At 41.2% G+C, this 24,756-nt stretch overlaps 1 protein-coding gene across 4 annotated transcripts in view; it reads right to left on the minus strand.

Annotated features, from left to right (window-relative positions):
• LOC117441807 (zinc finger protein 420-like) overlaps nucleotides 1-24,756 on the minus strand; it is a 350,733-nt gene that overhangs the window by 298,646 nt on the left and 27,331 nt on the right. Inside the window, exons 1-2 of one of the 4 annotated variants that reach the window (XM_071202289.1) lie at nucleotides 9,996-10,059; nucleotides 6,958-7,023 (exon numbers count right to left, since the gene is read on the minus strand). The exons of 2 other annotated variants lie outside the window; for them this stretch is intronic. In XM_071202289.1, coding sequence (XP_071058390.1) covers nucleotides 6,958-6,990 — 33 coding nt within the window. In that variant the 5' untranslated portion in view covers nucleotides 6,991-7,023; nucleotides 9,996-10,059. Of the gene's footprint in view, nucleotides 1-6,957; nucleotides 7,024-9,995; nucleotides 10,060-24,756 lie in introns of those variants that run through there. One more of the 4 variants, XM_071202288.1, reaches the window with a different exon arrangement.

Genomic DNA, 24,756 nt, shown 5'->3' on the forward strand with positions numbered 1-24,756 from the left:
AGCCTCCCCGGGAAAGTTTACTCTTAGGTACTCGAAAGGAGGGTCAGGCCGATTGTCGAACCTCAGATTGAAGAGGAACAATGCGGATTCCGTCCTGGTCGTGGAACGACGGATCAGCTTTTTACTCTCGCAAGGATCCTGGAAGGGGCCTGGGAGTATGCTTATCCGGTCTACATGTGTTTTGTAGACTTGGAGAAGGCGTATGACCGAGTTCCCAGGGAGTTACTGTGGGAGGTGCTGCAGGAGTATGGGGTGAAGGGGTCTCTACTCAGGGCCATCCAATCTCTGTACTCCCAAAGTGAGAGCTGTGTCTGGGTCCTCTGCAGTAAGTCGGACCCATTTCCGGTGTCACCAATCCTGTTTGTAATATACATGGATCGGATTTCGAGGCGTAGTCGTGGGGGAGGGGGTCTGCAGTTCGGTGGACTAAGGATTGCACCACTGCTTTTTGCAGATGATGTGGTTCTGATGGCTTCATCGGTCTGCGACCTTCAGCACTCACTGGATCGGTTCGCAACCAAGTGTGAAGCGGCTGGGATGAGGATCAGCACCTCCAAATCTGAGGCCATGGTTCTCAGCAGGAAACCGATGGACTGTCCACTCCAAGTAGGGAATGAGTCCTTACCCCAAGTGAAGGAGTTCATGTATCTCGGGTTCAGTAGTACATACATTATTTGAGATATATTTTGAACTCGGACTTCATTTTAGGGATATTTTGACCAGAGGTGTAGAGCTGTTTGTTTAAGCACCGGATCGGCAAAACAGGAGAGTCTGTAAACCAGTCTGCCTTGATCTATGAATTCATGTCCGTGACTATCTGCTGCCATCGGCTGTTTTATAGAAGGAAAACCTCCTTCACTTCATGAAGTCTCTGCAGCACCAGGAGGCAGAAACGTGTAACTCAGCAGAATCTGAGAAGAGTAGCACCAGCTGCAAAGAGCTGTGCCTTTTATTGTTTACTTCACTGTGTTTACCTTCATTAGAACAGCTAAAGAGCGACTGCAGGTTGCAACGTTTTAACCACACACTCATCTGCTTAGGGATGACTTATTAAAGGTGCGAAGGAGATGGCCGGCCAGGTACTGGCATCATGTTTTTCTTCTCACTCTAGGGGGGTTATGGTGTTGCTTCACAAGTCTGTTCTGTTCCGAGTGAACAATATTATATCTGATACAGCTGGTAGATATTTGGTGATACAAGGCACTATGTTAAAATAAATCATCACCTTGACTATGGCTCACATGATGACAGTCCCGCTTTTTTTGAGAATCTGTTTTTAATGGTTGCATCCCTGCCAGACAAAGTAATGATGGCAGGTGACTTCAACTGCACTCTATTCCAAAACTCGATCATTCATCTGTGTTGAAATTAGAAATGAACAGTGGGCAATAATTACAGATCCGTTGTAAATTAATATTTTTTTCATTCTATAAGAGGCTTTATCAATCTGATTATCCATTGAATTCGGTAAGTCAAAACACTCTCCTAGATGGGCTATCTTTTCCCAATATTTCTGTAGAAACAAAACTCGCAATGAATAGGGAACTGAACTTCAAAGTTATTTCCAATGCCATTCTTAACATGAAAGGTGGTAAGGCCACAGATCAAAACAGCTTTGTTATAAATCCTCAAGGATTCCATAAAGTAAGGAGGGTTACGTTTTGTGAAGGAACCCCGGACAAGGCCATTTTGATGCAGGAAAGGCGTTTGACAGAGTCGAATGGCCCTATCTGCTAGAAGTGCTTAATCCAATCCAATCCAACTTTATTTATATAGCACTTTAAAACCTTCAGACCAAAGTGCTGTACAGAGAGATAAGCTCACACAACATAATATAAATACATTTAAAATACAAGATACAAACACAAAACAAACCAATAAACCAATAAACAAATAAAATGGGGGAAATGTGCTCGTATTTGCGTGTGCCAGTTAGTAGCCGTGCTGCTGCACTTTGGCGCTTTGGTCTTGATGACTAATTTCTTAAATGGATTCAAATTATATTTGTTGATTCGTCCGCAGTAGTATTAACCAATAATTGTATTTCACAACTGTTTAAGCTCTTTCGCGGCACGAGACAAGGCTCTCATATTTCGCCTCTACTTTTTGTGATAGCTATGGAGCCGTTGGCAATAGCCATACGATCACACCCTTTGATTTATGATATTAAGACAGGTGACCTAGAGCAGCGGTTCTCAAACTGTGGTCCGCGGGTACTGCAGGTGGTCCGTGGAAAAAAGCTAAATAAAATCCACTTTTTATTATCAAGGCTGAGACCACCTCATATGTGACTTGCTCTATGAATCAGTCGCATTGACCCGAAGACACATTTTGAGTTGTATACACTGTTGGAAAGAGGAGATTCCTAGCTTTTTAATGATATCAGGATTGTTTTTGTACTCCAAATATCAAGCAAAATATGCAGAGTTGCCGTAAGGGGTGAAAAGTTAGGACGATTCTAAGGGCCTGTGACTGAAAGGGGCCCAAACTATTTTAGAACATTCAGAAAAAAATGTTTAAGTCACCTTTCATCATTCATCAATAATTAACATTAATAGAACGTTATATTGAGAATGTACTCATTAAACTTACGATTAATTTAACTTGTGTTTTTCCAAAAGTTAATTATCCAAAGCCTCTGTACACCCCCTTCTATTTACATGTAATGGTTTGGTCCTGCCTCCAACCGCGGTGCTGCACCGGCACTTTCTAGCAGAGAGTGAGAGCATGTGAGCAGGGATGCTAGTACTTACGTGTGTACAATAGCAGCGTTCACACCGCGTACTTTGCAGTACTTAGTGCCGGCACTTAGTGCCCCGGCACTTATTACCCCAGGGCACTAAGTACCAATCGCGTTCACACCGGAGTACTTTTCCCTGAGGGAAGATTACGCAAATGAGCCGCTGACGTCACTTCGTCTTCTTCTGCTTTGGGTTTACTGGCAGGCTGCAAACAACTTCACGGCGTATACTGCCGCCCGAAGTCCCGGCCGGAATTCCCCGCCGGAAGTCCCCGCCGGAAGTCCCCGCCGGAAGTCCCCGCCGGAAGTCCCCGGAGTTAGGGACTGGCTTCAGTATAAGCTGCTGGGAGTCCCAGCAGCTTCTACTGAAGCCAGCTACAGCCTGTATTAATAATAGCATTGCAATAAATAAATTGCTATAATAATATTTATTGCAATGCTGCTATTATTAATACAAGCTGTAGCCTGTATTTAATGATGGCAGCATTGCAATAAATACATTGTGCGTGCATAGCGCATCTCCAAATAAAGGCAATGGCAGGCACTTTAGAAAATAACAAAAAATAAACCAACATCATGTTGATGTTTATTTGTCGTTTATTTTGTTTGTACTGTTAAGCATGTTCCAGTAAAGAAAACAACGGAATTCCTTTTGTCTGAGTTTTTTTTGTGTGTAAATAAACCAACTCACTGCTATAATCACACTCTCGACCTTGTTCTGACTTATGGTATTGAAATTGAGCAACTATTAGTCGAACCGCATAATCCTGCTTTATCCAACCATTTCTTAGTAACTTTTGAAGTACTGTTACTAGACTACAAAGCATTAGTCAAAAGCTCCTGCAGCATAAACCTATCTGTTAGTGCTATAGCCAAATTTAAGGAAGAGATTCCACCAATACTTAACTCTATAGCATGTCTGCATGTAAGGGAGGAAACTTATACAAAATGTACACCACCCCAAATTGATCATGTTGTTGATAGTGCTACAGATGCGCTGTGAATAAAATTAGACTCTGTTGCTCCTTTGAAAAAGAAGAAAATAAAACAACATAGATTAGCTCCATGGCATAGTGCCAAAACCCGCAAAATAACGCAAAAGTCGAGACAACTTGAAGGGATACGGCGTTCCACTAAACTTGAAGAATCTCGATCTATTTGAAGATTTTCAGTCTGGCTTTAGAACACATCATAGCACAGAGACAGCTCTGGTTAAAGTCACAAATGACATTCCAATAGCCTCAGACAAGGAACTTGTCTCTACTCTTGTTTTGCTCGATCTCAGTGCTGCATTTGATACTATCGACCATGATATCTTATTGCAAAGACTAGAACACTTAGTTGGCATACAGGGAACTGCCTTAGGCTGGTTTAGGTCCTATCTATCTGAACGCTCTGAGTTTGTACGTGTCAACGATGAATCTTCCATGCAAACCAAAGTTAGCCATGGAGTGCCACAGGGCTCAGTGCTCGGACCTATTTTGTTCACATTATATATGCTTCCGTTAGGCAATATTATAAGGAATCATTCTGTAAATGTTCATTGTTATGCGGATGATACTCAACTATATTTATCAATCAAGCCTGATGAAATTAATCATCTAAATAAAATTCAAGACTGCCTCAAGGACTTAAAAACGTAGATTAAACTTTTTGATGTTAAACACGACCAAAACTGAAGTTATTGTACTTGGCCCGAACAATCTACGAAACAAATTATCTAAAGACATACTAACTATGGATGGCATTCATGTGTCCTCCAGTGAGACTGTAAGGAATCTTGGTGTTATATTTGATCAGGATTTATCCTTTAACGCCCACATAAAATCAATTTCAAGGACCGCCTACTTCCATCTACGTAATATTGCAAAAATCAGGCATATCTTGCCTCAAAACGATGCAGAGAAACTAGTCCATGCATTTGTTACTTCAAGGCTGGATTATTGTAACTCCTTATTATCAGGGTGTACCAAGAAGTCAGTCAAGTCGCTTCAGCTGATTCAAAATGCTGCGGCTCGTGTACTAACCAGAGTTAGGAAAAGGGACCACATTACTCCTGTTCTGGCTGCCTTACACTGGCTCCCTATAGGACACAGGATATAATTTAAAATGCTTCTTCTCGCCTACAAAGCCCTTAATGGGCAGGCACCATCTTACCTTAAATAACTCATTATACCCTACTGTCCAACTAGGGCATTGCGTTCCAAGAATGCAGGGTTGTTGGTTGTTCCTAGAGTCTCTAAAAGTACAATGGGAGTCAGAGCTTTTTCTTATCAAGCTCCACATTTGTGGAATCAGCTTCCAGTTTGTGTTCGGGCGGCAGACACCCTATCCGTTTTGAAGAGTGAGCTTAAGACCTTCCTTTTTGATAAAGCTTATACAGTTGCAAGAAAAAGTATGTGAACCCTTTGGATTCTCCACACATAGCGTTGTGTGTTTCTTCCAAACAACTCAACTTTGGTTTCATCTGTCCACAGAATATTTTGCCAGTAGTGCTGTGGAACATCCAGGTGCTCTTTTGCAAAATTCAAAGGTGCAGCAATGTTTTTTCTGCACAGCAGTGGCTTCCTACGTGGTGTCCTCCCATGAACTCCATTCTTGTTCAGCGTAGATTCGTCAACAGAGATGTTAGCATGTGCCAGAGATTTCTTTAAGTCTCTAGCTGACAGTCTAGGATTCTTCTTCACCTCATTGAGCATTCTGCGCTGTGCTCTTGAAGTCATCTTTACAGGACGGCCACTCCTAGGGAGAGTAGCAACAGTGCTGAACTTTCTCCATGTAGAGGCCCTTTTTATCTTACCGTGGACTGATGAACATCAAGGCTTTCAGAGATACTTTTGTAACCCTTTCCAGCTTTATGCAAGTCAACCATTCTTAATTCTAGGTCTTCTGAGAGCTCTTCTGTGCGAGCCATGGTTCACATCTGGCAATGCTTCTTAAGAATAGCAAATTCAAAACTGGTGTGTATTTTCTATAGGGCAGGGCAGCTTTAACCAACACCTCCAATCTCGTCTCATTGATTGGACTCCAGGTTGGCTGACTCCTGACACCAATTAGCTCTTGAAGAAGTCTTTAGCCTAGGGGTTCACATACTTTTTCCACCCTGCACTGTGAATGTTTACATGGTGTGTTCAATAAAAACATAACATATAATTGTTTGTGTGGCATTAGTTTAAGCAGACTGTGTTTGTCTGTTGTTGTGACTTAGATGAAGATCAGAACACATTTTATGACGAACTTATGCAGAAATCCAGGTAATTCCAAAGGGTTCACATACTTTTTCTTGCAACTGTAGTTAGGGCCGATTAGATTCAGCCCCTAGTTTTGCTGATATAGGCTTAGTTTGTCGGGGGACATCTTACTTCTTCCTTCTCTCTGTCTATACCTGTGTACTCTCATGTTCCGATTAACCCAGCTTCCCCAAATGTCTTTCATTTTGGTGTCTATATACGCCGGGATCCGGAGTCAAAGGAAGGAAGGTTAAAGTGAAAAGGCTAAACTACAACTACTACTGAGGACATTTTGAATATGGTTAATCTATTTGGAGTATTGTAAGCTATACTCTGCTCTCTTTTTGGATCTGCTTTTATTGTATTTTTGTTGAATTTGCCAATGTAATTATATTCTTGGTCTGTACTTTATACTGATTGATGATTCTAGTATCTGCACACTTTTTTTGCATTATCTTTTTATCTGCCATAAGTCTAATGTTGGGGAATGTTCGGTTGTGTTTGTGTAATGTGATAAATGTAAAAAATCTATAAATAAATGTTTAACATTTTTTTAAATACAGCAACGTACAGTAAGTAGTAATCTTCTAACCCCTTGGTTCTCAACTGGTCAGGCCTCGGGACCAACTTGTTTCCTTTCCGGCAACAATCTTGATTCTGATTGGCCAGAAGACTCGAAAAAATATCAGCAAAGACGTTTTATCGAGAAGATGATCACTACGTGACAGAAGTTTTCAAAACCGTTTATGGTCTCCGGTACTTCCAGTCCAACAGCTACTGCATGCATAGCGTTAGAAAATCGGGCCTTCAAAATAAAAGTTTTTTTTTTTCACTCACACATACAATCCCAATCAAAACGGGTCCCACCAGTTGAGAACCACTGTTCAAACCATATTGTGCATTAATATTGTATTTTCTAAACAGGTTGTGATCTTTCATTTGGGGATAACAGTGTTAGGAATATATTGTGAGGAAGTGCACACTGACCTGAGCTCCAGGGGTCTTTTTGTTCTCCTCCATGCTGCTCTCAGTGCTGCTTCTCTGGCTGTGTCTCTGAAATAACCAACACAACTACAGCTGACACAAAACAAGACAACTCAATACAACCGACAGACACAACTAAACAAATCTACAGCTACGTCTTAGGTTAATAGCAGAGGCGAGAAGTAACTAAGTGCATTTACTCAAGTACTGTACTTAAGTACTATTTAGAGGTACTTGTACTTTAATATCTAGGTCATCTCTGATACTGAGCTCAGATGCTGATAAGGCTCCGGAAAACGGCTGTCCTACCTTTAGGACCAGTGGCACAGCCCCACCTAGTGTCAGCAGAAAGTATTAACATTAATGATTACAAAAAAATGCAAAAAATATATAAAAAAATATAAAATATATTTTAAGATCATGTTTAATCATCTGATTCGTCTCATTGCTGTTTTAGTCTGTGTTCTTCTAATTAGTGACTACAGTGTGTGCCTATTGAGCTGTTTAGAGCCATGTGGGACAAAACCTGATCATGCCCCTCCCTCTCACTGTCTAAATGAATGGTAACTGTAAAAACTACACTGCGCATGCTCAGAGTATTTTCCTATTTAATGTGTGTGGCAAAAAAGAATGACCATGGGGCACTAAGCTGCCATCCTTCAATTTTTGAAACTACAAGAACATAAGGAGGACTTTTACAAAAAAGTAAGAGATTTTTGTCCAGAAGGATAGGCAAATGGACTTCATCTTCAAGTCAAGGTAAGACCGCAATTTTATTGAAAATGGGATCTAACTGAGAGAGAACAATTCAATATGTAAATGATAAAATTACATTTTTTACAGCTTTTGAAAATAATATTATGTTTTGATTTAGGTCAAAATATAATATTTGTAAACCTGAAGAGTCAGTGCCTCATCAGCCATGAACCTCACTGCGTGTCACTGCAGAAGCTTATATATAGACATCTTAAGTTTTTTGTGCCCCACCACATTTGTACGTATAAAAACGCCACTGTTTAGGACTAACCCCAGAATCTAAACGCAAGATCAACGTAATCTGCTTAGGGGGGCAGCTAACAGCTTGGCCTCTAACACCAGCTGCCCGTCGTAACACTTATTTCAGGCACTAAAGCGTTGGATGTCTGACCGCCAGGATAGCAAAACGGAGTGTGTAGTGCAGTAGGTGTTGGTGGGCTGGTAGAACCCAGAGCAGTATCTAAACTGCTCCTGGAGGAGAAACCCTGTGTCGTTGGGAGACTCCCTGGTAATTAGGTCAGCTTCAGGACCCACTATCCCTAACCCCCTCTTTTAACCAGTTATGCCAATTAAAACAATGCAAATGTAATATCAAACATAGCCAGAGTCAAACACTGATATCACAGCAGTGATATTACCACATCAGCAGAGCACACGTCATATTTCAGCATCAATCAAAACTACATCAACCACAGTAACCAATATGAAACTACAGTTTAACCTTAGCAGGGTTTCTATTTCCCTTAAACAATTTCAAGTCCAAATCATCAACTAGAGTCAGCCTTTTCCAAGGAAGGGTGTTATTACCTTACTCTAAGACCAAGCAGATACCTTCAGAGACCACCAGAGAGACCAGGAATTGGGTCGAAATGTACAAAGTACAAACCGGTTTTATTAGGTTTTTAACAAATATAGAGGATTTACAAAATTCAAAAAACAACATAAGTTTTACAAGGACACAAGGTCAAAGTACAAAAGCAACAGGTTCCCAAGTGAACCCCCTGGAGCCCTAAAAGAGCCCAAGACCCAAATTAAAGCCAAAAAAAGTCCCCCAAACTCCCCCGTTTCTCTTCACTCATCTTGTATAGCCTCTTCCCTCTCTGCATCAGGTGGTTTCCCCTTTTCTATCTTTGAGTGAGAAGGAGGTCACATGGTTCAATTCTTACTCAATGAATCAATTACAAATGTAAAGTTACAATTTAAAAAATGAAGACTAAAGTAATGATATGCAATTTTAACAAAAGGGAATATGAACATTTTCATGAAAGCAAAACACATTTTCAATGTCATGTTTAGAATTGAAATGTATTTTAATTTCAATTTAAAATATACACATGTAATTTATTAACAGAAACAAACCTAATAAAACTGTCTCTATTGTCTCTAAGATGTGTTGCTCCTGGATATTGGACCTAACATCATCAAGTCTGTACACAGTTCGCTCTCATCCTGTGTGCATTGTTGTCCTCAATCGTTGTAACCGTTGTCAAAAACCACAACGCCTTCCTAGAATTGTGGTTGGAACTTTTATGCTTTGCTTGCACCTTCTAAAATGCATAATGTGGATAGGTCAAGAGTTCAGGATGTTCTGTCTAGTTTCACATGTCTGGTAAGACTTTATTGAGACATACATCCTTTCCATCAAACCAAATGATAGCCAATTTAGCATTTGTTATCAATGGTAAGCTTAATAGAGGTAGGTGAGGTAAAGGTGAGGTCTGTCACGGCCACTTGAACAGCAGGTCTGTCAACACTATTTCCATATAATGCTACGTTGTACTTTTACTCCACTACATGTATTGAATACCTTCAGGTGCTTTACAGATTTGGATCAATGATGGGAAATATAATCAACTCTTAAATCAGACTTTAGTTACACCTGGAGTAAATTCACAAGCTACCCTGCAGTATACAAAGTCATTAAAACTAGACACACACACACACACACACACACACACACACACACACACACACACACACACACACACACACACACACACACACACACACACACACACACACACACACACACACACACACACACACACACACACACACACACACACACACACACACACACAGTCCTGGTTCTTCAGTCTTTCTTCTCCTTGATAAAACACTGCCGTTAAACACGCTAATCTCCGTGATGCCTTTACTTATGTTTACCAATTAGCAACGTGGTATAAAAAGCAACAAACAAAAAACGGGAGGCAACAAAAACACGGTGTAACGGATAAATCACCCTCCAAGGATAAACTAAGTATTTGTATGTGTTTTAAAAGTACCTTAAACACATTACATTCGGTATAAAATCTGCGTCAACGTCTGTTAGCAACGTCCAGCTTCTGAGGACCGGAAGCTAGAAACGGACCGCCACAATGCATCATGGGATTTTAGTTTTTCGTTTAAACATAAATGTACTGCCTCCATGTGGTGCAAAACGGTATTAAAATAAATATGAATTATAACAATAATGATAATAATAATAATATATATATACAAATATGGGACTGGTATGGCGGATTTCGAACGTTGGGAAAAATGTTTCTGATTGTGATCATACATTTGTTTTCCATTATATAGGTTTTGATATAATGATTGATATTTAAAGTGTTATCAAAGCTGGTAAAGGTGCAGCTAGTTTGAATGACTTTGTATACTGCAGGGTAGCTTCTGATTTAACACTTGATTGTATTTATAAAAGTAGAAGTACTCAGGTCTTGTCCCTTAGTAAAAGTAGAATTTCTCAGATATTTTACTTCAGTAAACGTAGAAGTACTCAGATCTTGTACTTCAGTAAAAGGAGAAGTACTCAGATCTTGTACTTGAGTAAAAGTAGAAGTACCAGAGTGTAGGAATACTCTGTTACAGTAAAAGTCCTGCATTCAAAATGTTACTCAAGTAAAAGTAGAAAAGTATTAGCATCAAAATATAGTGAAAGTAGCGACAGTAAAATTAGTCATTTTGCAGATTGGTCCATTTCAGAATAATATCTATGATGTGTTTTATAATTATTGATATTACTGACATGACTGCAGGAGAAGCAGCAGCTAAATGCTCGTTAGCTTCAATCCTGCAGGGAACCCCACACCAACACCTACACAGACACATAAATAACATAAAGGAATCACAATGATATTAATTTACTGTGTGCGTTATCATCATCGAGTTCAACGATTACATTGTTAATGAAATATGTCTTTATGTTATGTCGTGTCTCTACTTTAAAGAGTCCTCTCCTGTTGATGTTCAGGTTTATAATGAATACTGATTCTTAAATCATGAGCTGCAGCCCTGCTCTGTTCAGATCTGATTTAGCTCTGTTTGATACGAAACAGTTACACACACACACACACACACACACACACACACACACACACACACACACACACACACACACACACACACACACACACACACCACACACACACACACACACACACACACACACACACACACACACACACACACACACACACACACACACACACACACACACACACACACACACACACACACACACACACACACACACACACACACACACACACACACACACACACACACACACACACACACACTTGATTGTATTGCCGCTAACAGTGTGCAGTCTGCAGAGAGTGGAGGTTACATAACAGCTGTTCAAAGATGATTAAAATAAACTCCAGAGAGGAAGCAGAAACTCTGATGCTGAAATCAGACGGGAGCTAGCAGATAATGAGAGATCACAAATACAAGTCTAATAAATAAATAATATGGGAGATATTCTGTATCTATTTTAGCTCAGAGTTTAATGATCAAACTAACTTCAGTGTTTTAAATAGGATGTAATGTGAAAAAAAACATTAAACTAACTTCAAGTTAAAAACAATTCAATAATGATAACAAAATAACTTCACTTTTCTGGGCTATAAAATGCCAGAGTAATAATAACTAGAAAATGCATTTCCTGCAGAAAATGCGTGCGAATGCTGTAAACTGTGAACATTTATGGCTGAATTTAGCTGAAAATGCAGAAAAAGCTGAATATTTAAAAGAAAAGGTTTAAAAAAGGTGTAAACAACAACATGTATAGCCTTGATGTCCTGAAATAGCTGAATAATGTAATAGTTGAATGGGTTCTGCAGCTGAAAATAGGCTGAAGGAGTTAAATATCAGATGTAAGTAGTAGTGAATGAATTTGTATTAAGATGAGAAAAGAAAGTAAAAAGGCTTGTGAAACTTTTGAACTAACTACACTACTTTGACTTATAGTGACATCATATTTTATGGCGAGGGATGCGTTTCCATGGAAACGGCATATGGTGAGATCTCAGATTTGGCGTAGAGCTCTTGAGGCATGGACCGGTGATATACAAGTGAAGATTGGGGGACGATTGGACAGTGTCGATTGGACTTACAGCCTCATCGTGTTTCATGGCTAGTGGTCTGTCGCCATGGCAACGACATTTGATGACACCCCATACTACGCTTAGATGCATTGATGGCTGCATCGTTATCAAACCTGTGAAGTTCTGGGCTGTTTGGAGTATTTTCACTGAAGCTTTGAGAAAACCGTGTTTCAAGGCGAGCATTGTGTTGCCATGGCAACGGCATTTTAAGAAATCTCAAAAATGTCCCGAAGATGTCTTCACAGCTGGACTGTTGAAGTCTGCTGCATGTCAGTTGGAGTGATGACATCATCGTGTTCCATTACACAGGTGTTTCTATTTGAGCTAACGAGGTGTGCCGAGATCACAGGTTTCCATTGTTCTGAATGAGAGATGAATCTCTTACATGTGAACGTTTTGTGGAAGAACCGTAACAGATTTCTGTGAAATTTCAAAACGTGAAGCATGTCAAGGAAGTTGAGTATCTGAAGTGTAATTTTTGTGTAGTTTCGGGTTAATAATGTTTATTTTTTATTTATTTTATTTAACCTTTATTTAACCAGATAAAAGCATTGAGATAGAATCTCATTTGCAATGCTGACCTGGCCAAGAAGGCAGCAACGTTACACATGACAAAAACATATAAAATACAGAGAACATAACTAAGAAAACAAAAGACAAAAAAGCAGTCACTACATTGTGCACATTAGGACAGTAAAAAAGGTGCACTACTTATTACGGCAAGAGCAGATAGTGGTAAGGACTTCAGACAACTTCAATTTAAAACATGCTATTGAGACAAGTGCCCTCAGTTTTAGGCTTGATTGAAGGTCATTCCAAGACCAAGGACCATAATAAAAAAGACTCCTTTTCCCAGCCTCAGTCCGCACAGCAGGAACCTGAAACTGTATCCAGGCACTGGATCTGAGGTTGTAAGAGTCACAAACTGGAGCAAATCTGGCACGTATGTACAGTGGAAGCTTACCTAAAATGGCTTTATACATTAATAAAAACCAATGCTGCATCCTACGTATAGTAAGTGAGGACCATCCAATTAGGCTATACAGTTTGCAATGATGAGTCCTATAGGGTGCATTTGATATATAACGCAGTGCAGCGTGGTAGAGTGGGTCAAGTTTGGCCAAAACAGTGGGACAGGCAGATCTATAGATGGTATCACCGTAGTCCAGCTGGGACAGGAATAAGCCAGAGACCAACCTTTTACGGGATGAAGTTGAAAAACAACATTTAAGTCTGTAAAGGAAGCCAAGAGTGAATTTCAATTTCTTAGTTAGAACTTCAATGTGGTGTTTGAAGTTCAGATTACTGTCAAGGGTGTCAATGGAGAGGCAAGAGGACGCTGACTTGGGAGCAAAAAGCATTGCTTTGGTTTTCTTACTGTTCAAAAGCAGTTTGGAATCAAGAAGTGCATTCTGCAGCGTGATAAAATCAGATTTTAAATTGGAAACGGGCATATCCAGAAAAGGAGCATATGAGTATACAATAGTGTCATCAGCATACATATGATAGGTAGAAAATTGCATCTGATTACAAATATTGTTTACATATAATAAAAAGAGCAAAGGCCCCAAAATAGAGCCCTGTGGAACTCCCTTCTTCAAGGTGACAGGGTCAGAGACAGTACTACCCAACCTGACGCATTGAGTACGGTCGGTTAGATAACTCTGAAACCAGCAAATGGCATTATGACCGAAACGAGACATCAACATAACATTAGACATAATGTGGTGATCTACAGTGTCAAATGCTTTGGCTATGTCAAAAAACAATGCAACACATACAGATTTGTTATCCAAAGCAGCCTTAATAGCGTCTAAGACTTTCAGACCGGCAGTCACAGTACTGTGCTTTGATCTGAATCCAGATTGCATAGGGTTAAGGATGTTGTGTGAATTTAAAAAAAGTTTTAGCTGGTAGAAACTAGGGACTCAAGAATCTTTGATAACGCAGAAAGATTTGAGATAGGACGATAGTTATTTAACTCTGTGGGATCACCAGCTTTCAAGAGGGGCGATGCCAGAGCTTGCTTCCACACAATGTGGCCTTTTTGGCAGTTTAATTAAAGGTGTGCGGCTGCTACCGTGAGGAAATATCTGCCTGAAATTACAATGGGCTTCAATGGAGGAATGTTGAACGTGTTTGTCACTTCATGCCCTCAAGAGGCATTTTGTTTAATATTTTTTCTTATTTTTATTTTATTTTTTCAACCTAGGAGAGGTTTTCCTACGTTTTTCATGAAAAAATATGTCTGAGGAGTGTAGGGTTTGGGAATTATGGCAAGTTTAAAACATTTTTGGGGGAGAATTTCAGGCACTGCTGCACTCTGTTTTGAGATCAAAGCACTCTAGACTTAACGAGCTGCTCCCATCCACTCTAATGTTAACATCTGAAAAAGGCCTCTCTACCAAGCTCCAAACTAAATTCAATATCTCAAAAAGTTTAAAAGATATCAAAAATAAAAGTCAAGTTTGAATAGCTGAAGGTCTTGTGGTCATTTGAAAGTTGGAATAAAGTGTCTAGCTGAAAGTATGTGGAAGGAGTAGCATTTGGCGCAAGGTGTAGGAAAACAGGATTTGAAGGCATCTCCCATTGACTTCAATGTTAAACAAATAGTTTAAAAAGCTGAATATTTCAAAAGGTATGAAATATTTTGAAAAAGTTGAAAGTTTCTCATCAATTGCTGAAAAGGCTGAATAGTTTAATATTTGAATGGTTTCTGTAGTTGAAAATAAGTTAAGTTATGAAGTGCCAAAGTATTGGCTTAAATAATTTGTTTAAGGGGAAGAATAAAGATTTGAAGTACTATAGTGGAATGCTATAAATAGCATTCGCACTAACTAGAAAATGCATTTCCTGCAGAAAATGCGTGCGAATGTGAACATTTATTGCTGAATTTAGCTGAAAATGCAGAAAAAGCTGAATATGTTATTAGCTGAATGGTAGCTGCTTTTAGCTACAAAAATGTTTATATATTTAAAAGAAAAGTAAAAAAAAAAGAAGGTATAAACAACATGTATAGCCTTGATGTCCTGAAATAGCTGAATCATGTAATAGTTTAATGGTTTCTGCAGCTGAAAATAGGCTGAAGGAGTTAAATATCAGATGCAAGTATAGTGAATGAGTTTGTATTAAGATGAGAAAAGAAAGTAAAAATGCTTGGGAAAGCAGAAGAATATTTGAACTGCAAACTTTTGAACTAACTTGATGGTGAATTATCTGTCGCCATGCCAACGGCATTTGATGACATCCCATAATACCATTAGATGTGTTGATGGCTGCATCGTTACCAAACCTGTGAAGTTTTGGGCCATTTCGAGAATTTTCACTGAAGTTATGAGAAAACCGTGTTTCATGGTGAGCATTGTGTTGCCATGGCAAAATAAATCTCAAAACGTTCCCGTAGATGTCTTCACGGCTTGGCTGTTAGCACACATGTGAAGTTTGAGCACTTTTTGAACATTTTCATAGGAGTTATACATTACATTAGGAGGTTACATTACTCTCTCTCTTCTCTTGATCACCCTCTCTCTCTTCTCTTGATCGCCCTCTCTCTCTCTTCATCGCCCTCTCTCTTCTCTATCTCTTCTCTTGATCGCCCTCTCTCTCTTCTCTTGATTAGGGTGACCAGATGTCCTGCTTTGCGCGGGACTGCACAGCATTTTCACGACTTTTGGTGCGTCCCGCAAATTGAGACGATGTCCCGCATCATTTCGATTGGCTAAAACACTTTACTAAAATCAGATTTATCCAATGGCTGTTGAGAAAGCAGGGAAGGCTATCATCACGGGGGTGTGTTTGCTGTCAATCAAACTGTAACACATGGCGGGTGCTGCCGGTCAAGCAGCGACGTGCAGTCAGGGGAGGCAGAGCCTCACCTGTCATACTCCAATGTAACGGAAAAACAACTAAAGAAAAACTAAATAGAAAAAATAATAAAATGTCTCCACTGATCTGTGTTGTAAGTGTGATTTCTGTATGATTCCAATCACTTTTTATAGTCAAAATCAGCAAATTGGCTCCGCTACAACTACATGGGAGCAAAGAGGAGTGAGGAAGGGACGAGCTCTGCCTCAGGTAAGCCCACAGTAACTGGCTGGAGCGCGGGCACTAATTTAACGCGAGCACTTATTTTGTGAGCGCGCTCAAGCCAGTTACAGTGGGGTAAGGTGAGGCACAGATGAGCTCTGCCTCACCTCAGAATGCGTCACCCCACAGAAACTGGCTGGAAAGCGGGCCCTAAGCGCATGCCTGTTACCATCTCACTGTATGTCACCGATGTAATGTTTGTAGATCCCTTTATTACATTTATCCTCGCCATCCATAGTCTCTAAATAACTTATTTCACGTATATATGATATTTAGGCTCGCTGGTCTCATCATACAACAACGGCAATGAAAAAAGCACCTGGAGAGGCAGCCATAACCTCTGCCGCACTGAAGGGGGCGCACGTGAGCCCACATGTTCTTGTTGCTACTGTTATTCTACGCAGAGTAGACGCAAACAACAAGACTTTTGTTTTGAAACTAGAGGGAGATAAGGAGGACTTTTACAAAAATGTAATGGAGATTGTTGTCCAGAAGGATAGCATGGACTTCATCTTCAAGTCAAGGTAAAACCACAATTGTAATGCACATGGGATCTTACTAAGAAAGAACAATCCAATATTTAGACTTGGGGTATCCTTTTGTTGAACAGTCTGTTTAAAATGAATCGAAGCATCAGACTAAAAAAGCTTTTGAAAATAACCGAACATTTCGATTGAGGTCAAAATATAATATTTGTATATCTGACTCTGAAAGAGTCAGTGCCTCAGCAGCCATGAACGTCACCGCACGTCACTGCGGTCAAGTGTTAACCAATGAGAGTAACTCTCTCACACACACCCATGTGTTTGCTGTCAATCAAACTGTAACACACGGCGGGTGCTGGTCAAGTGTTAACCAATGAGAGTAACTCTCTCACACACACCCATGTGTTTGCTGTCAATCAAACTGTAACACACGGCGGGTGCTGGTCAAGTGTTAACCAATGAGAGTAACTCACTCACACCCCCGCGGCCCAACAACGAAAGTCAATAGTGCAGGCGACGCAGCAGGTTATGGAAAATGGAGGAAACTGAAACTACAGCTAAGAAGAAAAGAAGATGCACATACAACAAAGACTGGGAAGACACTTACTCGTGGGTGAAGCCAGTGCAGGGCGACTCTCAGAGTTTTTTGCAATCTTTGCAAGAGACATCCCACTCTATGGAGACATTCCTACTCAAACCAAAAAATGATGGTCACTCAGACAAGGTGACAGCAGCAGAAATAACCAGTGTTTACCATACAGTGCAACACTCCCAATCATACCGGTCAAATGACTGGTAACAAGCTAGCGCCGACCATTTTTCCAGACTCTGAGATAGCAAAGAAAATGTCATGAGATCGTACAAAAGCAGCGTCCATAATAACAGATGTGCTTTCCCCTGGCTCCCTGCCTCTGTGGACAGAGTTGTTTGACAGAGTTAAAGACACCAGTGGTCCATAGTGACAAAATAGCCCACACACTATTTGTTTCAGTGGCTTCAGATGCTTCAAATCATGGCACTATAAAACTCTTCCCACTGTCTTTGAGATATTGGACCCCAGAGTTGGGTTTGAAAAGCAAGATCCTTGATCTCTATGAGGATAGTGATGAGTCAGCTGCTACCATACACCGCCAGATTACAAGCAAGCTAGAAGAAAATGGTCTGCAACCTGACATGATTTCAGCATACACTGCCGACAATGAAAGTGTAAATTACGGGACAAACAATTCAGTTTTCCAGAAGTTAAAAGCAGAAAACAGTGGCATCATTAAGGCTAACTGTATGGCCCACATAGTGCACAACAGTGCAAAGCATGCTGGAGACAGGTTGAACATTGACATTGAGCTAGTAGTGAACAAAACATTCAGTCACTTTTCCTCATCTGCAAAACGTACAGAAGAATTGAAAGCAGTGTTCACCTTTGTGGAAGAAGAATATCAGGTTGTGCGGAGACACGTACCCACAAGATGGTTGAGTCTGTGGCCTGCTTTCAAGAGGCTACATGACAGCTGGAGAGCTATCAAGAGCTACTTCTTGTCACTGGGAGAGGATAAGTGCCCAAATTCACTATGGCAGCTGTTCAAAAATGATGAGGATGGTGATGGGAAACCCCTAGAGCTAGAGGTGTACCTGTCCTTCCTCAATAATGTGCTGAAAATCTTCCACGATGTTGTGCTGCTATTGGAGAGAGAGGACGGGACCGTATGTGAGCTATATGACATGATGCTCACTCTCAAGACAAAGTTCCAACAACGACAGATTGATTCCTTCTTTGGAAGCGGCGTACGGACCTCGGCGCAAGCGCCTCGGTCCTGCCGCAGTACTGTCGTACGGACCTCGGCGCAAGCGCCTCGGTCCTGCCGCAGTACTGTCGTACCGGTACCAATAATGACGTTCAAGAACGGCCTCTCGTGTATGATTGCTTAAATATATGTTGAATCCTGTTATGATCAATTGTGAGTTAAAACTTTATCTAAAAAGCAAAGTTGATGATGGATTACTATGGTGGAGTTAAAGGTGGGGTAGGTACGTTTCAGAAACCGGCTCGAGTGCACTAAAATGTGAAAGTACACAGCCGAAAAGAATCCGCCCCTTCCTTCAGACTTTCTTACAGAGCACCTCCTCCAACACACATGAACGCGCACATGACGTCAGCAGACTGGTGAAAGTGGCCGCCTGTTGCTGGTGAGTCATTGAAGTACTGCTGCAATGCACGCCCAATGAGGGCACGAGATACATTTGTACGTGCACGAGATGGAAGGCTGACAGACAGGGCGGCAATCCAATCCGTGTTGTACTTTTTACAGTATTACGGCTTCCACAGATGACTTTTTTTATGGATTTTTTGTCAAAGCACTTAAAAAACCCCAGGGTCTGGGCCGACCTCACATGGAGGGGCAAAGTATTCCAGAGCCTAGGGCCAACCGCTGCGAAAGCTCGATGCCCTCTGGTTTTAAGCCTGGTCTTAGTCACTATCAACAGCATCTGATCAGCCGACCTTAAGGCTCTGCCTGGGGTGTAGCGATGGAGGAGTTCGGCTACATAGGCAGGAGCCAGCCCATTTAGGGACTTTAAAAACAAATAAAAGGAGTTTTAAAATCTATTCTGAACCGAACTGGAAGCCAGTGCAATGAAGCCAGAATTGGGGTGATATGGTCACGCTTTTTATGTGAGAAGACGTGCAGCTGCATTCTGCACTCGCTGCAGGCGTCTAATTGAGGCCTGGTCCATACCCACATACAGAGCATTGCAGTAATCCAGTCTTGAGGTAACAAAGGCGTTGATAACCCTTTCTAGGTCTTTAAAAGATAAAAACGACTTGGTCTTAGCCAATAGTCGTATTTTGAAAAAGCAGGTCTTGATTACAGTGCTAACCTGCTTATCAAATTTAAAGGCACTGTTGAAGGTCACTCCAAGGTTCATGACAGAGGGGAGAATATTTGTATTGAGGCAGCCCAGAATATCAACTGGAGAGATTGTTGGTTGGGGTCCAAAAAAGATGACCTCGGTCTTGCTCTCATTGAGGGTGAGGAAGTTTTGGCTCAGCCAGGATTTAATCTCTGTTAAGCAGTCCTTCAACTGCTGTCGTGAGTTGGCATTTTGATTAAGAGGCAGATAAATCTGTACATCATCAGCGTAACAATGGAAGGGGATGTTATGTTTTGTGAGAATTTAACCTAGGGGCAGTATGTACAATAGAAAAAGGATGGGGCCCAGAATCGAGCCTTGGGGAACCCCACAGGTAAGAGGGGCTTTGGCAGAGGAGAAGGCACCTAACTGCACTGAGAAGCTACGGTCCGTCAAATAAGACCTGAACCATGCAAGGGCAGAGCCTGTAATGCCTGCGGACTGTTCAAGCCATGACAACAGGATACTATGATCCACAGTGTCAAAGGCAGCAGTTAAATCTAACAGCACCAAGACAGCTGGGCTGCCTGAGTCGGCGGCTAAGAGCAGATCATTAAAAACTCTTAAAAGGGCTCTTTCAGTACTATGCATAGGTTTAAAGCCAGACTGACATTTTTCATGAATACCATGCGTGGTCAAAAATGACTGCAGCTGGGCGTAGACTACTCGCTCCAGGGCTTTAGATAAAAAGATACAGGCTCAAAATGGTCGAGGACAGCAGGGCACAGAAAGGGAGCAGGATCTGGGGTAGCACTAGTATAGGCTAGCCTAAGAGCAGATACTTTTTCGATAAAAAATGTAAGAAATATATCGCAGAGAGTAGTTGATGGCACAATTGGAGAAGCATCACAAGGATTAATGATCGAGTTGAGGACATTAAAAATAACTTGAGGTTTATGGCTGTTTTTGGAGATTAACAGAGAAATATACTCTGTTTTGGCTGCTTTAACTGCCGTCTGATAATCGGAAAGGCAAGCACGAAGAATTTCTAAGGAGACATGAAGTTTATCCTTTTTCTATTTTCTCTCTGCACGCCAACAAGCACGTCTAAAAGCGCGAGTACAATCATTGAAACACGGCTCTAAGAGAACTTTGTTGCGTCTAAGCGTAAAAGGAGCAACGGAATCCAGTAGATGTGCATGTCGAATCAAACAAAGAGATAAGCTCATCCGCACTAAAAGCACAGTTCACCTCTAATTTACAAATCGGATAAGTATTAAAGGCATCTGAAAACTGTGAGGCAGTCAAGGGGTTAATTGAACGCAGACAACGCGCAGGAGCACATGATTCGACTCCTAAAGAAGGGATCGAGGTTGTAAACAGAACCGGTAAATGGTCTGGGATACGCGTTCCTGCACAGATTTCATCCACAGAGATAGAAAATCCAAACGATAATACTAAATCTAAGGTGTGTCCTTTATCGTGTGTTGGGCCAGCCACAGACTGAATAAGACCGAAAGAGTCGAGGAGGTTTAAAAAATCCCTAACCAGAGGTTTAGACTCGCAGCACACATGGACATTAAAGTCTCCGCAGATCAAAACACGATCATATTTCACCATGATTCCGGACAAAAAGTCAGAAAAGTCAGTTATGAAATCATTATTGTACTTTGGCGGACGATACACGAGTGCACAGAGTATAGGCGAGGCTGGGTTCAATTCAAATAGCTGCAACTCGAAGCTAGCATAGCTAGTTACTGGGTGAAGCAAACGGCATTGGAGATTAGCTCTAAACACTGAAGCTATACCCCCACCACGGCCGGTGGTACGGGGGGAGCTGAAGAAAGTACAGTCGGGAGGAAGAAGTTCAGAAAACGGTACATACTCGCCGGTGTGGGCCCAGGTCTCCGTCAGGAACATTAAATCCAGATCACGAGAGGTGAAGAAGTCGTTTAACAGGAACGTCTTGTTTGCTATTGACCTAGCATTTAGCAAAGCCATGCAGAGTTTTCTCTCCGGGCTGGCCGAAGGTGTAGTGCGCCTCAGCTGACGAAGATGTGCGTGTTGAACGCCGCGCGGACCGGGAGCAGTCAGTCGGGTAGGAGGAGCTGACAGCGGGCCCAGCAGAGGTCGCAGCTCCGGAAAGACAGGGCGAATCCACCGAACCCTCGTGCAGCGGGAGGGCCATGACATCTGATGCGTGGAGGTCCGGACCTCGGTAATTTTTTCCGAGCTGTGTATATAACAAAACTTTTGAAATAATTGCACTAAACGGGGTATTTTGCAGAACTTCCATTTACTGCCGATGGGGGCGCTGCATAACTACGTAGCCTCGATTAAAGCAAACAGAAGAAGATGACATGTATCAACAAACCACCGCAGCCCGGACTTGTATCGGAGCAGCGGAGGAGTTATGAGTAGGGTGACCAGATGTCCCGCTTTGCGCGGGACTGCACAGCATTTTCCCGACTTTTGGTGCGTCCCGCAAATTGAGACGATGTCCCGCATATTTCATTTTGATTGGCTAAAACGCTTTTCTTTAAAATCAGATTCATCCAATGGCTGTTGAGAAAGCAGGGAAGGCTATCATCAGGGGGCTGTGTTTGCTGTCAATCAAACTGTAACACACGGCGGGTGCTGGTCAAGTGTTAACCAATGAGAGTAACTCACTCACACACACCCCGCCAAACAACAACAACGAACGCAGGCGACGCAGCAGGTTATGGAAAATGGAGGAAACTGAAACTACAGCTAAGAAGAAAAGAAGATGCACATACAACAAAGACTGGGAAGACACTTACCCGTGGGTGAAGCCAGTGCAGGGCGACTCTCAGAGAGTTTTGCAATCTTTGCAAGAGTAATTTTTAAATTTCACATGGCGGTGAATACGACGTCAAAAGACACAGAGAATGCGATTCTCACAAGAAACGTGTCGCTCAAAAAGAGACATCCCACTCTATGGAGACATTCCTACTCAAACCAAAAAATGATGGTCACTCAGACAAGGTGACCGCAGCAGAAATAACCAGTGTTTACCATACAGTGCAACACTCCCATTCATACCGGTCAAATGACTGGTAACAAGCTAGCACCGACCATTTTTCCAGACTCTGAGATAGCAAAGAAAATGTCATGTGGTCGTACAAAAGCAGCGTCCATAATAACAGATGTGCTTGCCCCTGCCTCTGTGGAGAGTTGTTTGACAGAGTCAAAGACACCAGTGGTTCTAGGTGACAGAAGGCCCACCTTCTGTTGCTGTGATGGACAAAACTGAAAGCTATTTTATTTTATGTATTATTATGTTTCTGTTCCCTCCTGGCCAGTGTTGGTTTTATTTTATCTATTAATTTATGTTGTGCCTACTTGTACAGGTAATACTGACTAGTTGAATTAAGAAGATGCATTTCTAAACACTTGAAGTGAATAATTCCTGCTGCCTTAGTTTACTTTTCTTTATTAAAAAACTGCATTTTGACTTCACTTTCTGCTCAGTTGTTATATATTTGTTACGTTTTTTTTCTTCCGGGGGTTGGGGGGTGCTGTTGAGAGGGTGTCCCACATTGTCACACAACCATACTCCTTGTCCCACATTTGGTTTGTTGGGATCTGGTCACCCTAGTTATGAGGTATCTAGAGATGTGAGTCCAGCGGGCTGCTTGTGTTTCTGCTCCTCACAGGACATCATATGACCAGCAGATCCTGTGTGAACGCTCTACGTTAGTCAGTGTACGTCCGTCAACATGCACACTAATTTATATTGTAGCTATAGGCTATACTTTGGTTTAAATTGCGTAAATAAACTAGCTAGAGCTACAGTTAATTACATTCATCCAATGTCAGAAGGATTACCTTTTAACAAACGTTGTAATGCTTTTCTTTCATTTCAATTTGAGTAAAATCAGAATCAGAACATTGAAGATATAACATTGTATTGTTTTCTTTTTACACTGACTCAGATATAATGAAAAGACTACGTCAGTCGAAGCTCAGCTTTGGTACGGAAGAGACAGGCAGAGAGAGAAAGTGATGGAAGTCAGGGAGGAACTGGAGGTACAGTCACACAAAAGAATGTAGGCTTAATAACCCTATCTATCCATCCATCTATCTACCCATCTATCCATCTATCTATCCATCTATCCATCTATCTATCTATCCATCTATCCATCTATGTATCTATAACAATAGTCTTCATTTACAATATAGACAATAGGCATACTTTTAAAACAACATACATCTATTGCAGTTATGATGTCATAATAACATACAATTGTATAAAACACAATTTGCTTACATCTTTGTTCTCTTTTGAGAATCAAACAAAACAGATTTAAATAAAAAAAATAATGCAAACAAACAAGTGAAATTAACTAAATGGCTGAATTGCTTTTAATTCACTGGCAGGAGTGACAAGTGAAAAGAGGAGCAAACAGTGAACAACAAGGGAGAGATTGAACAAAGAGAAAGAGTAGAGGACAGAGAGAGTAATGAACAGGAAGAAGACAGAGAGACTCAAGAAGATGGAAGAGAGGCTGCAGGTTATGGAAAGGAGAGAGACATGGAAAATGAATGTTGACAATGTTTTGTGATCATTTTAGCCTCTTCTGCATGTCCAGATCATTAATAGTAACATTCAACTGATTCTTATGCATTACACTTTCAAAAATAATTTATGCTGCAGCCCACTGACATGGTTTGAAATCAATATATTATCCAATTTGTGACCCCCCCACAGGACTTAAAAAGCACCTAACTAGATCATGAAAATCCCAAAAATATCGGGGGGTATACCCCCGAACCCCCCTAACATGTTTGGACCTCGGTATTTAGGAAATCCTGGATACGGCCCTGGTTGCCAGATATAGGTTTGGGCAGCAGTATAAACTCCAGTGAGGGTCTTAGGTGGAGGAGAGCTTGGCGATCATAGACAAGCAGAGCAGGGACATTATGACAAACAAAAACAAGATAGCTAAAGGCAGAGAGCTGAGGGAGCGGCATGCCGACACAGGCGCCATCTTGAAATCCTTCTGAGTCTCTGAGAAAAAGAGATTTGGTGCCCTCTGCTGGTTTCTCTTCAGGTATTGACACACTAAAATGTCTGTGTGATTGGATGAAGTAGATTTAATTGGCTCAAGTATTGCAAACATGAACACAGTAAGATACATTATATTTATACTACCAGTCCAAAGTTTATACAAACCTTCTAATTAGAAGTTTTTTTATTTATTTGAATTGTTTCT

The sequence above is a fragment of the Pseudochaenichthys georgianus genome, unplaced genomic scaffold (assembly GCF_902827115.2).
Source record: "Pseudochaenichthys georgianus unplaced genomic scaffold, fPseGeo1.2 scaffold_200_arrow_ctg1, whole genome shotgun sequence".
NCBI classification, from domain to species: Eukaryota; Metazoa; Chordata; class Actinopteri; order Perciformes; family Channichthyidae; genus Pseudochaenichthys; species Pseudochaenichthys georgianus.